General features: G+C 34.9%; 1 protein-coding gene across 2 annotated transcripts in view; it reads right to left on the bottom strand.

The window, feature by feature from the left end:
* LOC107757434 (BDNF/NT-3 growth factors receptor-like) overlaps nt 1–19,883 on the bottom strand; it is a 44,945-nt gene that overhangs the window by 8,530 nt on the left and 16,532 nt on the right. For both annotated transcript variants that reach the window (XM_016574911.1, XM_016574912.1), the window contains one exon: nt 3,096–3,284. In XM_016574911.1, the coding sequence (XP_016430397.1) occupies nt 3,096–3,284 (189 nt within the window). The remainder of the gene's footprint in view (nt 1–3,095; nt 3,285–19,883) is intronic.

Genomic DNA, 19,883 nt, shown 5'->3' with positions numbered 1-19,883 from the left:
CTGACACTAGACGATGTGGTCTTTAAAGTACTTGTTAGCAAACCTGCCTCCAATGCTGGTTGACATTGGTTTTGATCCTGCTCGAAGTAGTGTGAGTAGGACCAGTTACATCGGTGCAGTGACCCGCATTGGTGCCATGACCCGGATGGGAGTGAGTGTGACTGAGACCAGCCGCTAAGAGTTGCACAGGTAAACCTCAGACCTCTGTCCACAAAAGGGCTCCCATGCTGGTTTGAATTCCTCAGAGTAGTGCAATAGGACCAGCTGTCAAACAAAAAAATTGACTACACTCTAAAAAACAAACCAAGCAAGAGTTGAGACTTTTGGGTAAAGAAGCTGTTGACTTGACCCAATTTGGGTTGATTATCATTCATAATCACCAACCCAATAGTGGTGGGATGCGAGTGTGCCGATACCGCTTTGCCTATTCATGTTCGTGGAGCTCATGACAGGAATATGTGTGGAAAATAAGAAAAGAAATCAAAGCTGAGAGGAGAGAGAACTTTTAAAATGCCTGCAGTGAGAAGCGTGTTCTTTTTAAACTGGAGTGTTTTCTCTCAAACCAGAATCACTTGAGTGGTGAGCCGTAATGGCACTCGAGAAAAGTGACAAAAAATTATTTAAAAGGAGGGTAAAAAATGATTTTTATAGTTTTTCCATTGACGTAAGAAAAAATAAATAAATGAAATAACTGGTCAAATTTGGTCTTAAACATAAGTAAAATTTTTCTTCAACAATGTTCAATGTAATGTTTAAAAGGCAATTTCATTTAACTGTATGAGCTGTATAACTGTTGATTTGCCATTCATCTCTGCACTTTTGTGCACATTGTTTTTACTTATGTCTATATTTCTGCTAATTTCTGGGTGCTCTTGCTTATCAATACATTTTAATTCCTTTGCTGTTACTGTAGAGTGTGTTAAAGTGACTTTAATTTCCAACTTTTTTATCTGAACCCAGCAGTGTAATATATTTTAAACAAAAATTGATTAAAAAAAAAAAACAGCGTGTGTAAAAAAAACAAACAAAAAAAAACAGCTAGTGTGCAGGGTCAAACATTTAACCCAATGCAGCTGGGTCAGTACAACCCAATGCTGAGTTCGTCCCTTTTTGACTCATCGTTGGGTTGCCAAAATTACCCAAATTGGATTGTTTTTAACCCAGCATTTTTTGGAGAGCACTTGGTTCTAATTTCTACTTTCATGTTACACAGTTAAAATAAGAGCGTACACATCTGGAACAACATGAACGTGGGTAAACAATGACAAAAATGTGGAATGAACTATCCTTTTAAGGTCATTTTGCACTGCCCTTCAACTCTGTAACCTTCAATCCCAAAATAGTGTAATGGGATTGAAGCCAAACATGGTTGATCTAGGTCGTGACTGTGGAGCTTGAAATTGTGTATTTCACAGGCTGGAGACCCAAGTCTTGACGACTTTGAAGGCTGGAGACTCAGTAGGGTGTTGAAGTGAGGAAACATAAGGAACTTAACTTAAGATGGCTGAAAAAATATGAAACTCAGTAATGGTCTCAGTAACAGGAGAATCAGGAACATTTTTTCAAACAGGAAACTTGAACAATGTCCTCAGGTACATGGCCAATGCAGGAATCTCACAGAGTAGAGCAGCCTCAATGATATGACTCAGCAAAGGAAACTCAGGGATATGAGCAGCCTCAGGCGCTGGACTGCTCTGGTGTGCTTCGGTCGAAACTACATTAACAAACTCTGCGGAGTGATGTGGATGTATTCCATCAATGTGAGTTTTCTCTTTTCTTGTAAATCCACAATCATAAAAAATATTTTACGTGAATCCAGATGGATTTAAGACAGTACAGAGGACTTGTTATTTCATAATTACATGAGTAATCCAAATTGCATATGACCTGCCTGGCAGAGTACAGAACAAAATAGCTGTTCGAGCCACAGCTTGAAGGATCATCTGTAACGTAAGTCTCATGACTGAGTGTGGACAGGGCCTAAAATGTGCAGTGCTAGAGGTTCTCCAGGCCTAGGATTGGGATCCACTGGTCTACTTAATCAAACACACCTGATTTAACTCATCCGCTGGCTAAGTAGAGACTTATCATATAGCGACACTTCAATGACATCAAACATTGACATTATTGACATGTCACCATATTTGATTCAAAGGTGATACAAAGTGATCGTCACACTTCCAAACTCTTGGATTAAACTGCTGGATATTGTTACTTTTACACTACTTTTAGGATCATTTTTTTGTGGATGAAATTTTTGGACCCCATTGACTTTCATTGTATGGACAGCTGAAACATTCTTCTAAATATCTTGTTTTGTGTTCTATAGACACCCCAGTGTTTTTACTACACAATGGGTGTCTGCGAGCTTCATTTATGAGATACACGAGACACGTGTAATTCCGGACACTGGACATAATTTAATAAAAGGTGTACTAGAGATTATTTCAGATATGGTGGAAAAGAGATGTTTCTCATCCCAGGCGTCCCTTAAGAGAGTGAGGACAGTACAGAGATGAGACGAGATTAATCAGGCGTTTAGTGTGCTGGAGGATAAAGAGAGAGAGTGAGAGAGAAGATTTTGAACAGACACTGCGCTCTTAGAGATTTATTCTTAATGTAATTAAGAAATGCTTTTGAAGAAAAACTAGCCAGTCAGCTGATTACATTAGCGAGAGCTAGATGATGAGGCTGCATCGATCTACAGTAACTCACTGTACACCATAACCCTATATTAAAAGTAACCAGAGTGAGGAGGAAAGCACACAGTGAATGGAAAAATGAGAGGCAAGTGAAGAGGCCTATAAAATAAATATTTAAGATGCTGTGTGTTTGTGTATGCAGATGTGTTCACAAATGAATAAACCTGTCAAATAAATGTCTGAATATATCACTCCCAGTTTTAAAATAACTTTTTTTGGTATTTTGCCTAATTAAAAAATTATAATTATTCTAAAGATTTGACCGTATATATATATATATATATATATTACTGGAACATGTTCTAGATAGATATTTCTTAATCTTTTTGTAGTCATTAGGATACATATAGTTTCATAATACACAAATGTAGAAACGGAGAGAGACAGACTCACATGTATCAGATTTGAGCATACTGCCTGTGCTGCGGAAGTACTGCGGGTTCTCTATGACGGGAATCTTGGTCATGCCAATGATGACGGCGTCCGCGTTCAGTTCAGAGGACGAGGGTGTGTTAGAGCCGTTGGACACATGATGAAGAGGACTGGCAGAGTCATCGTCATTACTGATGACTGAGGAAGGACCTGTGTCAAAGACAAAGACTTGCACTCAGAACCACTGTATAAGGTTGGCCTATTTTTAAAGAAGACAATTAGCAGATTATTACAGAAGTGAAATCATTTAATAAAATGAAAGTATTAAAAAGTTATGAAAGTTTACATTTATTGTAAAGAAAATGTATTTTACTATTTTTCTTATATTTTATATAAAATAAATATTTTAAAAAATTGTTAAAAATACAAAGTTGCTATAAAATTAAAGCCATATGTCTATATAAGTTGTGTTCCAAATTTGAAGTTGATATAAAAAAAGAGGTTCATATGCAATTTTGTTTAAGCGTTATACCAAAAACAGCCACCGGGTACCACCCAAACTCCATTAAAAAAATTTTTTATGCATTTCTGTGACAAATCTATCAATTTCTCTCTCAATATTACGTCTATCACAAAATACTTAAAATACAAAATGCACTCTTGTCATAAATTAATCTATTACTTTTCCTACATAATTTGTAATAAAATAAAATGGTAAAATATCTATTTAGGGGTCTTAGACCTTTCCAATGATATATAGTTTGTCATGATTATATTTGTATTTAAGGATTTAATTGTACTATAGTGAAGTAAACTTAGGCGTCCTGTGACAGTTAATGTCACGAATCCGGTCCGTGGTCTTCCGTCTGCTCGCCACCAGAGGTCGCCTTCTGATTACATTGACTCTCACACCACACAAACTGTTGCACGTCACCCTGGACTACATTTCCCATGCTCCATTGCACTGATTGGACTCACCTGCAGCCAATCACACACACACTATATAACAACCACTCAAATCCTTCTCTAATCGCCGAGTATTGTCTGCATTTATCACTCTCCTAGTGGTAGCACTTTACGGAGCCAGTATCCTGTCTGAGTTTAGTCTAGTTCCTAGTTCTAGTCCTGTTTCGTAACGTCTAGTTTTGCCTTATTGTCTGTGTTTGATAACCTGCCTGTCTTGGATTTCTCTCTCATCTTGTTGTTTGGATTCTGTTCGCACCTCGCCTGGATTAATATCTCTCTGTGGATTACTCGCCTGCCTCATCCTTTGGATTATGTTCGCCGTTGATCGACCTACGCCTGTTTATTGGATCACTCTTCTGTCTTGCCCTCTAAATACCTATTTGCCATTGTCCGACCCTTGCCTGTTTTGAATATGTTTAAGAATCTTTGCATGCAGATGGATCCGCACGTCTCTCGTCTCAGTCGCCCCGTTACAGTTAAGGGATACTGCTATTAAAATGCAATTTGTATCTGTATCAGCATTTTCGCCCCATCCTGTCCCCATGTTTTGCAAGGAAAATGTAATATTCAGTGCCACAATAAACAATCCCTTAGCCATATGTTTAAACAAAATTAAACAACAACAAAAATATCAATAAAAAAATCATAAACAATTTTAATTAAAAACATCAAAGCAAGGTCTCGTAGGGACAGCATGCCGATTTGAAAAGACTGACACTGTTCCAGTTTAAAGTCAAATGATTTGGCCGAATCAGAAAGGAAATGTTCATGCATAAAGAGAAACAGTGGGGGGCTTCCTGTCTGACAGGATATTTGTACAGTGGGGTCCAAACGTCTGAGAACACACTGCAAATGTGGGACTGGACATAAATAGAAAGGTTTAGGATTCTGAACACTCATTTAAAACAAGTAAACTTCATGACATAAAACGAATAAGACATTTAAAATTCTGTGCTATTTCCTGGTCACTAATCAAATAAGTAAATGTGAGACATTGAAGTCATGTGAACTCTTTTGTACAGATGGTTAGATGTTTTTGATTCCTTTAAAGCACAAGATGCTCTTTGGCTCATTCTCAAATCATGCTGGAGAACACGATCATCAGGATTAGCACAAAGTCCATGGAGCTCAAATGCTGATGACATTAAAGCAAAAGGCAACATAACTAATAAACTAATAAATACTACAGACAAGAGCTTCAGAATGACAAAAAGTGTTCAGCCAGCCAGAATCAATCAAAGTTTTAAATCTGTTTTCTGTTGTAATTGGAATAAAACACAGGGAACCAACTAAAAGAAACAAGTAGTGCACATTTAAACATCTTGAAGTGCCAAAGAAACATCAAAAAGGTTCAACAGAATTGCCATCAAGGGTGTAGTTATTCCATTTACATGAAGTACGGAATGTTTAACAACACATCTATCATGAATTATTCCCAGGAAAATATACTTGAGGGGGAAAAAAGCATTTATTATACTTTATATAATAAAGTAAACTGCAAAATAAAGTAAACTGTGACATATTATACCCAAAAACTCTTCATAGAGTGGACTACCAGTAAAATTGATAAAAAATTAGGGACCAAAAATTATTCAGACACTTTGACCTGACCATGTTTTGCTTAAGTGTTTTTCTTTCATTTCTAATTGCTTGGTAATTGGTTGGTTGACCTAAAGTGGTATTATCTAATTGTGTGCTTAAATTTAAGAGCTGACAGCTATTCAACCGAATTCATTACATACCTTTCTATCAAAGTTATCTGACATTATCAAGCTGAATTTGTTCTGACAGTTTAACTCTGTGTTCTTGACATATTTTATTACCATTTTCTAAACTATAGCGAATAAACTGTGATAATGTGAGACACATTGAAGGTGTCTGAATAATTTTTGGTTTGACTGTATATATACAGTTTTAATTTAAATGTTATATAAATCAAGAAAATTATATATTAACAAAGCACTTTTCTGACTCAATGACCTCAAAGTGCCTGAAAAAACAATGGTTTTGTCTGTAGTGTCTTGCCTTAGGTTCAGTGGTTTGGCCATCTTTGTACACAAACAGGACATCTACCAATCACAACCCCATCCATAAAATCAGTGCACATGATTGGTTTATAGGAATGCTGTTCCAGGAACAACACAGGATGTTGATTTTGGAACATCTGCTTGTACATGTTAAGTTGCACAACAGTAACCCTGCAACAAAATCTGATCAAGCTATAATATCTTAACCCTGTGTACCTCAGATGCCACATTTAATCTGAAGCAAATGAAAACAAGGCAGAGGAACAGACATACAGAAGGGTCATACTGTCCTAAAAGAATAGTTCATCAAAAAAATTCAATTCTTTCATCATTTATTCACCCTCACGAGGATCCTAGTTGACTTTAGTCGTTCTGTAAAACACAAAAGAAGATGTCTCTGGGGTTTTGTGTACATACAATGTAAGTCAATGTTGTTTCAGGCCTCATGCATGGACTCTCATTGTATGGGCAAAAATAGTTCTTCAAAATATCTTCCTTTGTATCCTGCAGAAGAATCAGCTTGAATAATTGGATAGATTGAGTCACGTTTTGTATGCATCTCAGACCACCTCCTGAGTTAGATTTCTACTCATGTCGAATGCATCTTGGTTGCCATCTACACTTGTTCTTTGCATGAACGGGTGACTATTTCATAAGCAAAAACACATGACCAAGTATATCCATCCTTAATCCTGATTATACTGAAGCCCTTAAATCAGAGAAAATACTGACTGGTTGATAAAAAATATTGCTGAAGCCACTAATTCCAGCCTAAGACCTAAAATCTGTGATCCAGGAACCTGTCTTACTTGAGTAAATCACATGAACCTTGAAATCATCTTCAGTCTTCCCTCTTAGATTGCCAGCTGCACTTCTTCAACTGCGTTGTTCATCAGCAAGTAAAAGATGGAGGTTGTCAGGATGCAGAACGTTTGGTTGAAACAGCCAGCGGCTTGTTGAATGATATAGCAGCAGTAGGTGCATTAGCCTCAGTGATATCTGAGAGAATAAACCAGGAAACTGGAGATCGGCCATATTGCGATGACCCCTCTGATGGCGCGCGACAGCTTAAAGCATTTACTAGAAAACCCAAGCGTCTTGTTACTGGCAAAAGTGTGACCAATTTTTAGAGGACGTCAACACCGTTTGTACAGCCATCAGGACATAATCTGAGCTGGAGAAGATACTGATAGCTGTAGTAATGGAGCAAATGATGGACCCATTGCCAACAAGGCAGTTCTGGTTCTTGAATTTGATTGGGTGAGCGGCGTTTCAACAGGGCTTATACAGTCCAATGGCAATGGGACTTTCAATGATTTTGTTTTGTTTTTTTCTATTAAGTAAAAATACACACACTATTGTTCAAAAGTTTGGGTTAGGTAAGATTAGCTTTAATGCTGCATTTATGTAATCAAAATACAGTAAAAACAGTAATACTTTGAAATGTTACTACAATTTAAAATAACTGTTTTCTATTTGAACATGTTTTAAAAATGTAATTTATTGCTATGATCTAAGCTGAATTTTCAGCATCATTACTCCAGTCTTCAGTGTCACATGATCCTTCAGAAATCAGTCTAATATGATGAACTAACAGTAAAGTTTATATATATATATATATACACAGAGCTGGGTAGATTACTTAATCAGTCCATTACTGATTACAGATTACATGATGAAAACTGTAGTCAGTAACATAATCTAGGATACTCATTTTAGGTAATGTATTCTGACTATTTCTTTTAGATTACTTTTTTATCTAACTTGTTTTAAACATTCCATAAAATGTACCATATTGATATAAAAAAGGAAAGAGAAAGAAAATATATAAAAAAAATTTATATCAATATCATTAAATGCATTAAACATTACATTAAACCAGGGTTTCCCAAACGGGCTTAATGTAAGAACTGCAGTGAGTTTACGAGTTTATAAAAAGCTAATAATTAATTAAATCATCAAAACATAAAATAAATTATTTAATTTAGCACATGATCACTAAAATTAAAAAAATATTTAATTTGTTTACCTGCGTTTCAATGTGACCTTAAACTGACAACAGAAAAACTGCAAACATGCGAATGTGTTAAATTATTAAAATATATACTTTCTTAGAGATATTTCAAGTAAATTTTAATATTTTATGTCAAAGAGGTTCGATTGACAGAAACGTTTTGGAAGCCCTGCATTACATGAACAAACATTAATAAACATGAAAACAGCAATGACATTACACACCCAAAGTCCTTCAGCTTTTAAATATTTTTGTACAGACTTCCAGAATTAACAGTTACTGAAGGTCACTGTATATATATATATATATATATATATACACACACACACATTTATATAATTGAAATAATTTTAATATATTTTTATCGACACACAGAGGCATTACATGCGTTTGATTGATTGACCTCTGGTTTAAGTACTTGTTTCATTGCAAAAATCATTGCAAATGGAGTTAAGCGACAGGGGTCAGTCTGGTGAGGGTGAAGAGGGCAAAATAATGAGAGAGATGCAGCAGACGAAACACGAGACAATCAGGAGTGACCAAGTGACCGGGGTCCTGACATTACAGCGCATGAGCCCGAGGCCGAGCTATTGATCCTCTCTGCTGCTCAAGGGCTAATTGAATGTTGAAGGTCTCTTGAGATACATGACACTCAGTGATTTACATGATGCTGTCTTTGAATCTAAACTCACAATTGTCCCATTCAAACATGATAATACATCTAATACAATTACACTGGGTTAAAGCGATCAGATTTGTAACACTGCTGCAGTTCTTATAAGAAATATGCACTTACGTTATTACTGTAAATACCCCATGAAATGGCTTGACAAAGTTGTCTTTACTGAGCTGATTTATTGAAACCTTGGGACAAGACTTATTGCAGGGATTGTCTCTTTTTTAAATAAAATAGCCTTTAGCCCAAAGTATACTTTAGTTTGTATGCATAAGTGCCCACTTTTTCAGTGGCGCTGAAGTATTTTTCCCATTCATTTCTCCCATAGGGATTTAAAAAAAGTCTTTGTTAAAGCATTATAAGCCATAAACCAAACCAACCAAATACGAGGTGAATCACAACACTACAAACTTTTATTTGAAGCAAAAAAGTATTTGAAAATCGAACAAAAAGACAAAGGTACAAGACTGTGTACTTAATGGCTTCAGTGAGGGAAAGAACTACAATCCCATGAAGCATTGCAAATGAATCGAATTAAAAATGATGGAGAAATAAAAAAAAAACTACAAATTATGGCTGTTGATTGTATATAGAGAAACAATACATTTCAATATAAAGTAGTGCTGTCAAACGATTAATCGCGATTAATCGCATCCAAAATAAAAGTTTTGGTTCTAATAATATATGTTTACTGTGTATATTTATATAAATGCACACACATACAGTATATATTTTGAAAATATTTACATGTATTTATTTATATTCATATAATTTATATTATATAAATATATTTAATATATAAACATAACACTTTTTTCTTAAATATATACATGCATGTGTGTGTATTTATATATCCATAATAAATATAAACAGTACACTCATATATGTTATGTAAACAAAAACCTTTATTTTGGATGTGATTAATCGCGATTAATCATTTGACAGCACTAATATAAATCTTGAGGGAACACATGGTGAATTAGTCTTTCAGGTTTTGTCCCTGCAGTGCTCTATTGTGGACAAAAGTCATGAAGACACAGTCATGCTAGGAATGTAGAAGACATATAGTAGCATATAGATGACCTCAAAACTAATATAAACACACACAATATGTTGATGGCACTCTCTTTAATAGGATACAATGAGGCCTACAAGCCTGTGGTACAAGGCCTTTACATGTTGTTTTCTCCCAAAACATGAGGCATCAAAACATCTTTTTTCACTTTTGTTCACTGTGACTAAACCTCCAGACTGTCAGTCAATGTGGAATAAGCGAAAGGAAAGTATTTGGGATACAAGGCCTTTATGTTGTTGAAAAGACAGGCTGTGGTCCAGTAAAGCCACCTACTTTCCATAAGGGACTGAGGATGGATTTTTTGTGAAGGAAGCGCTAAATCTGTCCACACTGACTGATTCAGACATAAACGAGATTTATTGTTTGCTTAAAGGTGCGGTCACGTTTACCGTTGCTCTAGGAATGTTTGAGACAAACTCTCATTTCAATAGGAATCTGCACTGAAGAAACATTTTGCATTGAGTTCAAGATTTTTATGCGAATGTGCCGCGACTGAATGCTGCTTGGTTTGATCATTTCATAAAAATATATCGCTCTTCTCTTAGCTCCTTAAAGGGATAGTTCACCCAAAAATGAAACGTACCCCATGATTTACTCACCCTCAAGCCATCCTAGGTATACTGTATGACCTTTTTCTTTCAGATGAATACAATTAAAGGTATATAATATAATATAATAATAATATAATGGCAGTGAATGGGGTATACGATTTTGAAGTCCAATAAAGTGCATCCATCCATCATAAAAAAGTGCTCCACACGGCTCTGGGGGGTTAATAAAGACCTTCTTGAAGCAAAGCATTTTTGTAAGAAAAATATCAATATTTAAAACTTTATAAATGTAATCTCTAGCTTGCGCTGTCATACGCGTGTTCATGAGAGTGGTGTTCCTGCGGATGATGAAGAACATTGGCGTAGTGTAAGCTCTAGTTTTGAGAATATGCTAGTCTCGCGAGAAACAAGTTTTGTTTACAGCAAAGGAAAACCAGTCTCCCCTTGGCATATATCGAAATCCTTCTTTATAAATTCTCATTTTGTACTTCTAATTCGTAATCTGAGTTTTGTTTTGCTCTCTCCTCTGCACTTCCGCGTTCGTCACTTCTCACTTAAGCTTTCGCTACTCTTTAGTGAACGCGCGCACAACAGTTATCGGGAAGCTACAGATTAGTTTATAACGTTTTAAATTTGGATATTTTTACACCAACAAATTGATTCGCTTTAGAAAGGCCTTTATTAACCCCGGATCTGTGTGGAGCACTTTTTATGATGGACAGATGCACTTTGATGGACTTCAAAATCTTAAATCCCATTCACTGCCATTATAAAGTTTGGAAGAGCCAGGACATTTTTTTAATATAACTCCAATTGTTTTCATCTGAAAGAATAAAGTCATATACACCCAGAATGGCTTGAGGGTGAGTAAATCATGGGGCAAATTTCATTTTAGGGTGAACTTTCCCTTTAAGTCGACAACTCAGTGATTCAGTGATTCAGTCAAAATAAGCCAAGAACCGGGATATCATTTCAGCTTGAATGTGTGTCTGTTTGCATACTTGAATTATCGCTAAAATTGATCTTTTTAGTATATTGAAGTTCAGTGTTTTGATGATGTGTAATAATTTTTGGTAATAAAATAATAAGTTTGCTTATTTGCAGATCAATAATGGTATCGTTTTCAAAAACTTGCACTTTGAAACATACTTTCAAAAGTTTGCATTTTCAGCCCCCAAAATGCTGTTGTCATGTAAATGAATGGCCAAAATGCTTAAAAAGTTTTGTTTTTACTTGAAAATGGCATTGTGTAAACGCCCCCTAAATATCACTACTAATCTTTTTTTTATTAACCTTTCTTATACGTATTTGCCAGCGAAAGTATGCAGACATTTTGCTAATGTTGCTAATGATTATTTAAAATTTTACATTGATATTAACTATTAAATATTTGCATTATACATTTAAAAATATATAGAACATAAAATGCCAACATGCACCAGGCACAGCTGAAACAGTTTTGAATAAGGAGGTTTACATTCAGTGGACGGACCAAAATACACACAGATCCTCTCAGACTGAATCGAGAGAGTGTGTGTGTGTGTGTGTGTGTATCCGGTAAGAAACCCGACCACTGTACACTCTTAAACTCTTATTTTCTTCTTGCTAGCAGAGAGGAAGTGATCTATCGATCAGAGGAGTTAATGAGAAGAGATAGATAGATAGACGGATGGATGGATGGATGGATGGATGGATGGAATGATGGATGAGGGGGGAAGGAACATCATTATAATATGATGATCTGCTGCTCAAGAAACATTTCTGATTATTATCAATGTTGAACAGTTGTGTGGCTTAATTTTTGTGGAAACCGTGATTACCGAACTTAAAACGTATTAAAATAAAAGTAAATAGATAAATTAATTTATTAATTAATTTCTTAAAAAAATAAAAACAATAAAAAATCTTACTAACCCCAAACTCATCCATAAAACTCTAAGCAGTATACATAGTAGAGAGTAAATAGCAAGCGACGTATGGTAGTATGCTTTTCCAAACATAGCCCGGCATTCCCTCGTGAGCATTTCGCTTTGAACGAACACGTCCAATGAAAACACAGATGGTCAGGAATTCAGCAGGGTAATCTGAAAGCAAACTTTGCTAAAATCATCAACAATCCTTCTGTCCAAACAGAAATGTTACAGCAGAATCCCTACGCCAAGCTTGTTGAAGTGACAGTACTAATGATTTTCTTTTCTAAGCATGTGTCGTCACCTTGAGTGTTGTTTAAACTGGAGCGCATCACTCAGCGTCTTCACCGTGTTGAAGGTAACCACATAGTCCAAAGGTGAAAAGTTAGATTAGAGAATTTTTCTGAGCCTCTTTCACATCTCCTCTTTTCGGCGTTGTTGAGAGATTTGTCTCAACTTCGAAATCAACACGAGACCCCTTGGATATTTTCAGGGTAAAGAAAAGAAAATTTGTCGTAAAACGGGCGTTTTCACAGGGTCAGTGGAGGGACTGTGGCTCTCAGGAATGGAGGGAGAAATCATATTGAGAGAACAGATGTTGTGAACAGAAGGGAGGACAGCAACCACCTAAATAAAACTGCCATGCAGGACATCAGGGATTGGCTAATGGGCTGCCTAACAGGTTTATACATAATACAACACATTATACCACTGAAATCAGAATACAGGAGATTGGATTAAAAGATAAACTTCCCATAAACACACTTCAAAAATCTGCTGTCACAATTCGCATTTCAACATCCATATTTTTCTGGCTCTTCGGTGTGAAGCTGCAGGTCTAAAGCAGTTATAATAGTTAACAAAAACTAAAACTACACTGAAACAAACATTTGGTTACTTGAAATACATTAAATATTAACTGAAATAAAAAAAAAATAAATAAAAAAACTTGAATAAAATAAAATGCTGTCACAATTCGCATTTCAACATCCATATTTTTCTGGCTCTTCGGTGTGAAGCTGCAGGTCTAAAGCAGTTATAATAGTTAACAAAAACTAAAACTACACTGAAACAAACATTTGGTTACTTGAAATACATTAAATATTAACTGAAATAAAAAAAAATTTAAAAAAAAAACTTGAATAAAATAAAATAAATACAATTTTATTTCAGCTAGTTGCCAAGGAAACATTGCAGTAACTAGCTATTTTCCATAGAGTTGCAAAAAGGTGGAACATTTCCAGTAAATTTCGGAAACATTCCAGAAATCTTGGAAACTTTCCAGGATTTTTTTTTTTAATATTCCAGGGATTTTTGGAAAGTTGCCGGAAATTTACCGGAAATTTTCCACCCCTTTGCAACCCTAATTTTCCAATGATTAGAAGTAAGGCTTAACAATTGCATGAAATAAAACCAAAATCGTGTTTATCAAATAAACAACTTGATCTCATGACGAAAACGTACCTGTGGAAACTTTTTTGCAAGACGCGGAATACGTACCAATAAGTACATATCACTGCAGTTTCCAACAGAAATGAACACTAGAGGCGCTAAAACAGCGAGCACTTTCTAATCGTTTTCGTACATAGTTATGATTACAGCTCCATGTGTTTCGCTTTCTGGATGTAACAAGCTTGCTGGGTAGCTCAGCCAGCACGAAACTGGACTTAAGATCCGGAGTCCTTGGGTACAAATGCCGTGAAAAACATGACTCACGATCAAACAGCTGAAAGAAGAGAGACCGAAATACAAGCTAAAATGGCATGCTTGCGATTGCGTTTTTACGTCACATTCGCTTTGGTTCATACAGTCGGGTAGGTTTAGGTGTAGTGCAGATGCTACGTTATTTTAAAATGTCACGGAGCATTAGAGTTATAGCGCCACTCAATGGACATTTCAAGTCAGAACTGCGGTGACACGTACAAAACGTCACACAAAATGTACCATTTACATGTACATACATATGTTCATCTGTTCCGGGGGAAAAAAACGAACACTCTTTTAGCACCACTCAGTGGACATTTCACATCGAATATATCACGAAATGTACATGGCGCTACATATTTCACGTCTTGTAAAAAAGCTTCTACAGGTACGTTTTCGTCATGAGATCAGGCTCCAAATAACATACGCACTGCCTGTTTCAGAGCACAGCATGGCATTGTGTTCTTTTATACGCGAGCAGCTCATGATCCGCTGTTTTCAGTAACTCAATCTGATCCGAGTTTGGGTCGCTTATAATGTGCATTTAGGACTGCAACGTGCACAAACCACCTTCTCAAACTTGTAATGAGAAGCGCTTATAAACCTGTAGTAAAAAAAAAACTAAAAAAAAAAAAACATAAGGGTTCTCTACAGCTTAACGCCAAAATAAAAGTTTGATGGTGTAACATTTGAAAATTAAGAAATTAAGACAGCAATGAATATTAGTCAACATGAGCAGTAAAATAATAATAATAATTATTATTATTTTCTTAAATACTGTTTTATTTTAAAATGAAATATCATTAAAATAGTAATATGTTTTTTTTTTGTTTTATATTATTATTATTATTATTATTACCTTAACTACTCTTTTTTTATTTTACAATTAAATAGGAGTATCTTAACAGCAACATTTTTTTCATAATAATCTATCATCATCATTATGATCATCAACATATTGATATATATTCACAATTAACTGACCAAATTGTTGTTGTTGTTGTTATTATTATTACCTTGAATATTATCTTTTTTATTTTACAATGACAGTATTATTACAACAGTAACATTTCATAATTTGCTTTATATTTCATTGTTATTCACAATAATATTGATATTTAATCACAACATTTTTATTTATTATTATTATATTCATTCATTCTTTCATTCATTTCATTTCATCAGCCCTAATTAGTGGTGTAGCATTTGTTTAGTTGGTCAGTTTACTATGTTTTATTAAGTCTAAACATATCACTTTAAGTTTGATTGTTCATTTGTTTTTGTACGAAATCCAAGCAAAAAAAGGGTCTGAATATATTATAACCTATATCATTGCTAGTTATGCATTTGAAAAGATATCGCCCCTTAGGTCATGTCAGTGTAGTGTAGACAATTTTTGTAAGTACACTTTTAAAGTAGTTTTCCCAACACTGCTTAGTATCCAGTCAAAAGAGTCCATCCCAAAGCAACAACATACATTTCCTCCACAAGTCATATCGTCTGTAGAGCCAACAGCACAGGACCTACAGTTTAATACATTTAGCCTAAACATGAGCAACAGTGACTTTCTGCCTTACAACTTACAACATACACAGATGAACTGCCCAGATCTATAACACTGATCTCTTTTCCTGACAAACCGATACATACGGCTCTACTGTGGTGAGGCTGGTTGTGTTGTTGTCAAGCCTTGTACAAATTACCGCTCACAATGAACTGAATAGGACAAAAAGCTCATTTCAAAAGAGCTTTTCGCTTTTCCGAGGGAACTTGGACATTCAAAGATGCCTAAAGGTCTTTGCAGAAACGCTGCCAACTTTACCTTCCAGTTTCTGCGTTTAAGCCAATCACTGCTTCTGTGCTCAGATGTCTGAGATATCATGCTGCATTACTCCTCTCATTCTTCACATCTGTGTTTGTGTGAGAGACACACACACGGAGAGAGACAGAGAGGAGGAGAGGGGGCAAAAGAGGAAATTCTTCCACCTCACTTTGGGACATGAGACATGAGGGTTGTTTTTTTTATGCGTGTTGAACAGTATTTCTGTCTGGCCGACTAAAGCCATTATAAGAGCAGCAGCAGCAGCAGCAGCAGTGTGTTATTTGAAGTAACGCATTTTATTAAATGCAGCACCATCTCTTGTTCGTTTTCATGAGATCTTGATAAAACAGACACTTTAAATTTGATTTGCAATCTCTTTTTGAAGAACTAACAATATGCCATACTTTACAATCCTGATGAACTTGGAGTTGTTATATCTATAATCTATAAGCTAACAAGTCAATGTACAAAACACAGTAAATCAAACATCATTTTAGGAATACAATTATTACTACATCAAAGCAGCTGCGCTAAAATGAACTACAGTTTACACTTAAGTTAGTGAGTCTAAACTTTTGTTTGTACTGATGAACAATATGTACAATTTTCGCAAAACACAATGATGAAACAATTATGCACAATGCAAATACAGTTCTTTTCATTTAAAATCAACATGAAGCATTGTTCGTTCCCATTTTACTTCCATAATGTGACGCATTTCTGTATTAAATGAGATTTGACTGTGAAAATGTTCCCATATGAAATATGAAAGGATTTGGTGATGGACTTTTTTTTTTTTTTCTCGATGAAAATGTATTATTAAAGTAAATGAAAGCAACAGTGATTTCATGCTGACTTTAAAAGAATAGTTGAGATGAGTTTGTTTCTTCATCAGATTTGGAGAAATGTAGCATTGCATCACTTGCTCAGCAATGGATGCTCTGCAGTGAATGGGTGCCGTCAGAATGAGAGTCCAAACAGCTGATAAAAACATCACAATGATCCACAAGTAATCCACACCAGTCCATCAATTAACGTCTAGTGAAGCGAAAATCTGCGTGTTTGTAAGAAACAAATCCATCATTAATGCATTTTAACTTTAAACTGTCACTTCTGGCCAAAATATGAATCGATAAACCATAATAACGCTTCCTCCAATGAAAAAGTCCATCCTCTGTTTTCCTCTTACATTAAAATCCAACATGTTTGTTTAGAGCATTTTGCACTGTTTTCAATTATAAACTGTGCTTGATCTGTGCATATTTCTCTCCAACAACTTATTATATCAATATTATAGATAGATGACTGATTTGAAGTTCAAAACGTCTTAAAGGGGTAGTCCACAGCTAAAAATGAAAATGTGATGTTTATCTGCTTACCCCCAGGGCATCCAAGATGTAGGTGACTTTGTTTCTTCAGTAGAACACAAACGGAGATTTTTAACTCAAATCGTTGCAGTCTGTCAGTCGTATAATGGAAGTGAATGGGAATCACGGCTTTGAGAGTAAAATAAACATACACAAACAAAACCAAATTAAACCCTGCGGCTCGTGACGACACATTGACGTCCTAAGACACGAAACGATCGGTTTGTGCCAGAAACCGAACATTATTCATATAATTTTTTACCTCTAATATTTTTACCTCTGATTCACGCAATGTCCGAACTGTTCGAACTGTCCTGAGCGGCGGCGCGTCCTCCAGAGCGTGTTCTCAACAGCAGGTACGCGAGAGAAGAGGGCATTTGCCCACTGACACAGATTCTAGCAGCTTACAAACCCACTCACTTATTCCACTCAGCAAAAGCACGAGACCAGATCACACCGTTCCCCACTGCTGCAGACCAGGTTAGATAGAGAACCATTCTTCTGCAGCAACCAATAAGAATCCAGCCTGTCTAAAACGAGCTATCTGATTGGCTAGATGGCTTGGCAGGCTGCAGGTGGGGTCGGCCACAAGTTCTTGGTCCAGTTCAGTCTGGTGTGACCAGAGTCATTCTAATCTCGCCACAACCTCGACGGGAACATTGTGAAATAAAACAAAACCTAAAAAGAAGCCAAAACACAACAGAACATAAAAAAACACAACACAACATTAACATGATGAAACCAACAAATAAGACAACACAATAAAACATATGAAAAGAATCAAGAAAATATATCAAACATTGGCAGCTGAAATGTATAATAATAAATTAATTAATAAAAAAGGAAAAAGGAAAATATTTAAAAAGATTATTTCAAACTGTTCCAGATTTTTGGAATGCGTCATTATAATCAAACTGCTAGAATGTTATTAGTATCTAGAGGTAGTGTGGCAGACATACAGATGAGGGATATAGTTAGTAATCCTAGTGCTTTAGCTTGAAAAAATGAAGTCATGAGCCAAAAAGCTGTTAAACTTAGTCAAGCACTATCAACGCTCTAAATTAAATACACAAAATAATGATCTTTAAAAAAGCATCATATGACCCCTTTAACAAGAGCTCGAATGCAACAGGCATTGATAATTTAGAATTATTATTATTATTAAAAGTGTTAATTATTTTGAACTAGCTTTTATTTTTTCTATTTATTTATTTTGTTTACATTTTAGTCATTTTGGATGTTGTCATTTTTATTATTAGTATTTATGTAGCTCATATTCTGCATGCTACCCAATACCTAAACTTAACAACTACCTTACTAACTATTAATAAGCAGCAAATTAGGAGTTTATTGAGGCAAAAGTCATAGTTAATGGTTTGTTAATAGCTAGAACTGGCCCTTAAAATAAAGTGTGTCTGTTTTTATTATTTTAAAATTTCTGTTGTTTTTATATTTCTATTTAGCTTTAATTTATTTTATTTCCGTTTTAATTTGAGTAATTTTAGTACTTCAACTTATTTTATTTCAGTTACTTGCCAAGGCAACATTTCTAATGTTTAATACTTTAAGTTTTTTAAAGTGTATTTAATTTATTTAATATTAGTTTGTTTCTTTTATGTAGCTCATATTCTGCATGCTACCCAATACCTAAACTTAACAACTACCTTACTAACTATTAATAAGCAGCAAATTAGGAGTTTATTGAGGCAAAAGTCATAGTTAATGGTTTGTTAGTAGCGAGAACTGGCCCTTAAAATAAAGTGTGTCTGTTTTTATTATTTTAACATTTCTGTTGTTTTTATATTTCTATTTAGCTTTAATTTATTTTATTTCCGTTTTAATTTGAGTAATTTTAGTACTTCAACTTATTTTATTTCAGTTACTTGCCAAGGCAACATTTCTAATGTTTAATACTTTAAGTTTTTTAAAGTGTATTTAATTTATTTAATATTAGTTTGTTTCTTTTTATAATTATTTTATTTCAGTTAACAACAACGATTGTTTAACAGTTATCATTTTAGTTTTAGTGGTAACACTTTACAATAAGGTTCATTGGTTAACGTTAATTAATGCATTAACTAATATTAACAATGAGCAATACATTTGTTACAGTATTTATTCATCTTTGTTAACGTTAATTAATAAAAGTCCTACTCACTGCTAGTTCATGTTAGCTCAAGACCATTAAATAACATTAATAGATAAAACTTGATTTTAATCATTTTTTTCATTGCTAGTAGTTTTCATTGTTAGTTCATGTTAACTAATGTTAACAACTGGAACAAACTTACTGTAAAGTGAACAAAACTTGAAAATACAGTTGCTTGTGGTTGACTAATTAAAATCCTAAAACTGTGTGTTGGGGAAGAGCACATAAATATTAATTATGTCACATAACATTTATGACATTTAAGTGGCCACTAGCTAGAGTACACTTACCATGCTGAAACAGGCGTAATTGTCCCTGGAGGGAGTTATAATGGTTAAAATTTTATGGAGCAAACACTCAACATTAATAACAAAATGCTCCATGAGCCAGTTAAAACCAGGAAAAAAATGGACACTGAACAAACTGATCTGTACTGAAAGGTACATCTTTTTCCCAGCCAGTTTTCAGATTTGACCTTATGTATCAACTTCATAAAAACAATGTTATGCTTTATTGGTGTATTTCGGTTGTACTACCCCAATGATCTC

This window comes from Sinocyclocheilus rhinocerous, unplaced genomic scaffold (genome assembly GCF_001515625.1).
Source record: "Sinocyclocheilus rhinocerous isolate Xijiao unplaced genomic scaffold, SAMN03320098_v1.1 scaffold3460, whole genome shotgun sequence".
NCBI lineage: Eukaryota > Metazoa > Chordata > Actinopteri > Cypriniformes > Cyprinidae > Sinocyclocheilus > Sinocyclocheilus rhinocerous.
The sequence above is the reverse complement of the archived record's forward strand: the minus strand, read 5'-3'. Positions and strand labels throughout refer to the sequence as shown.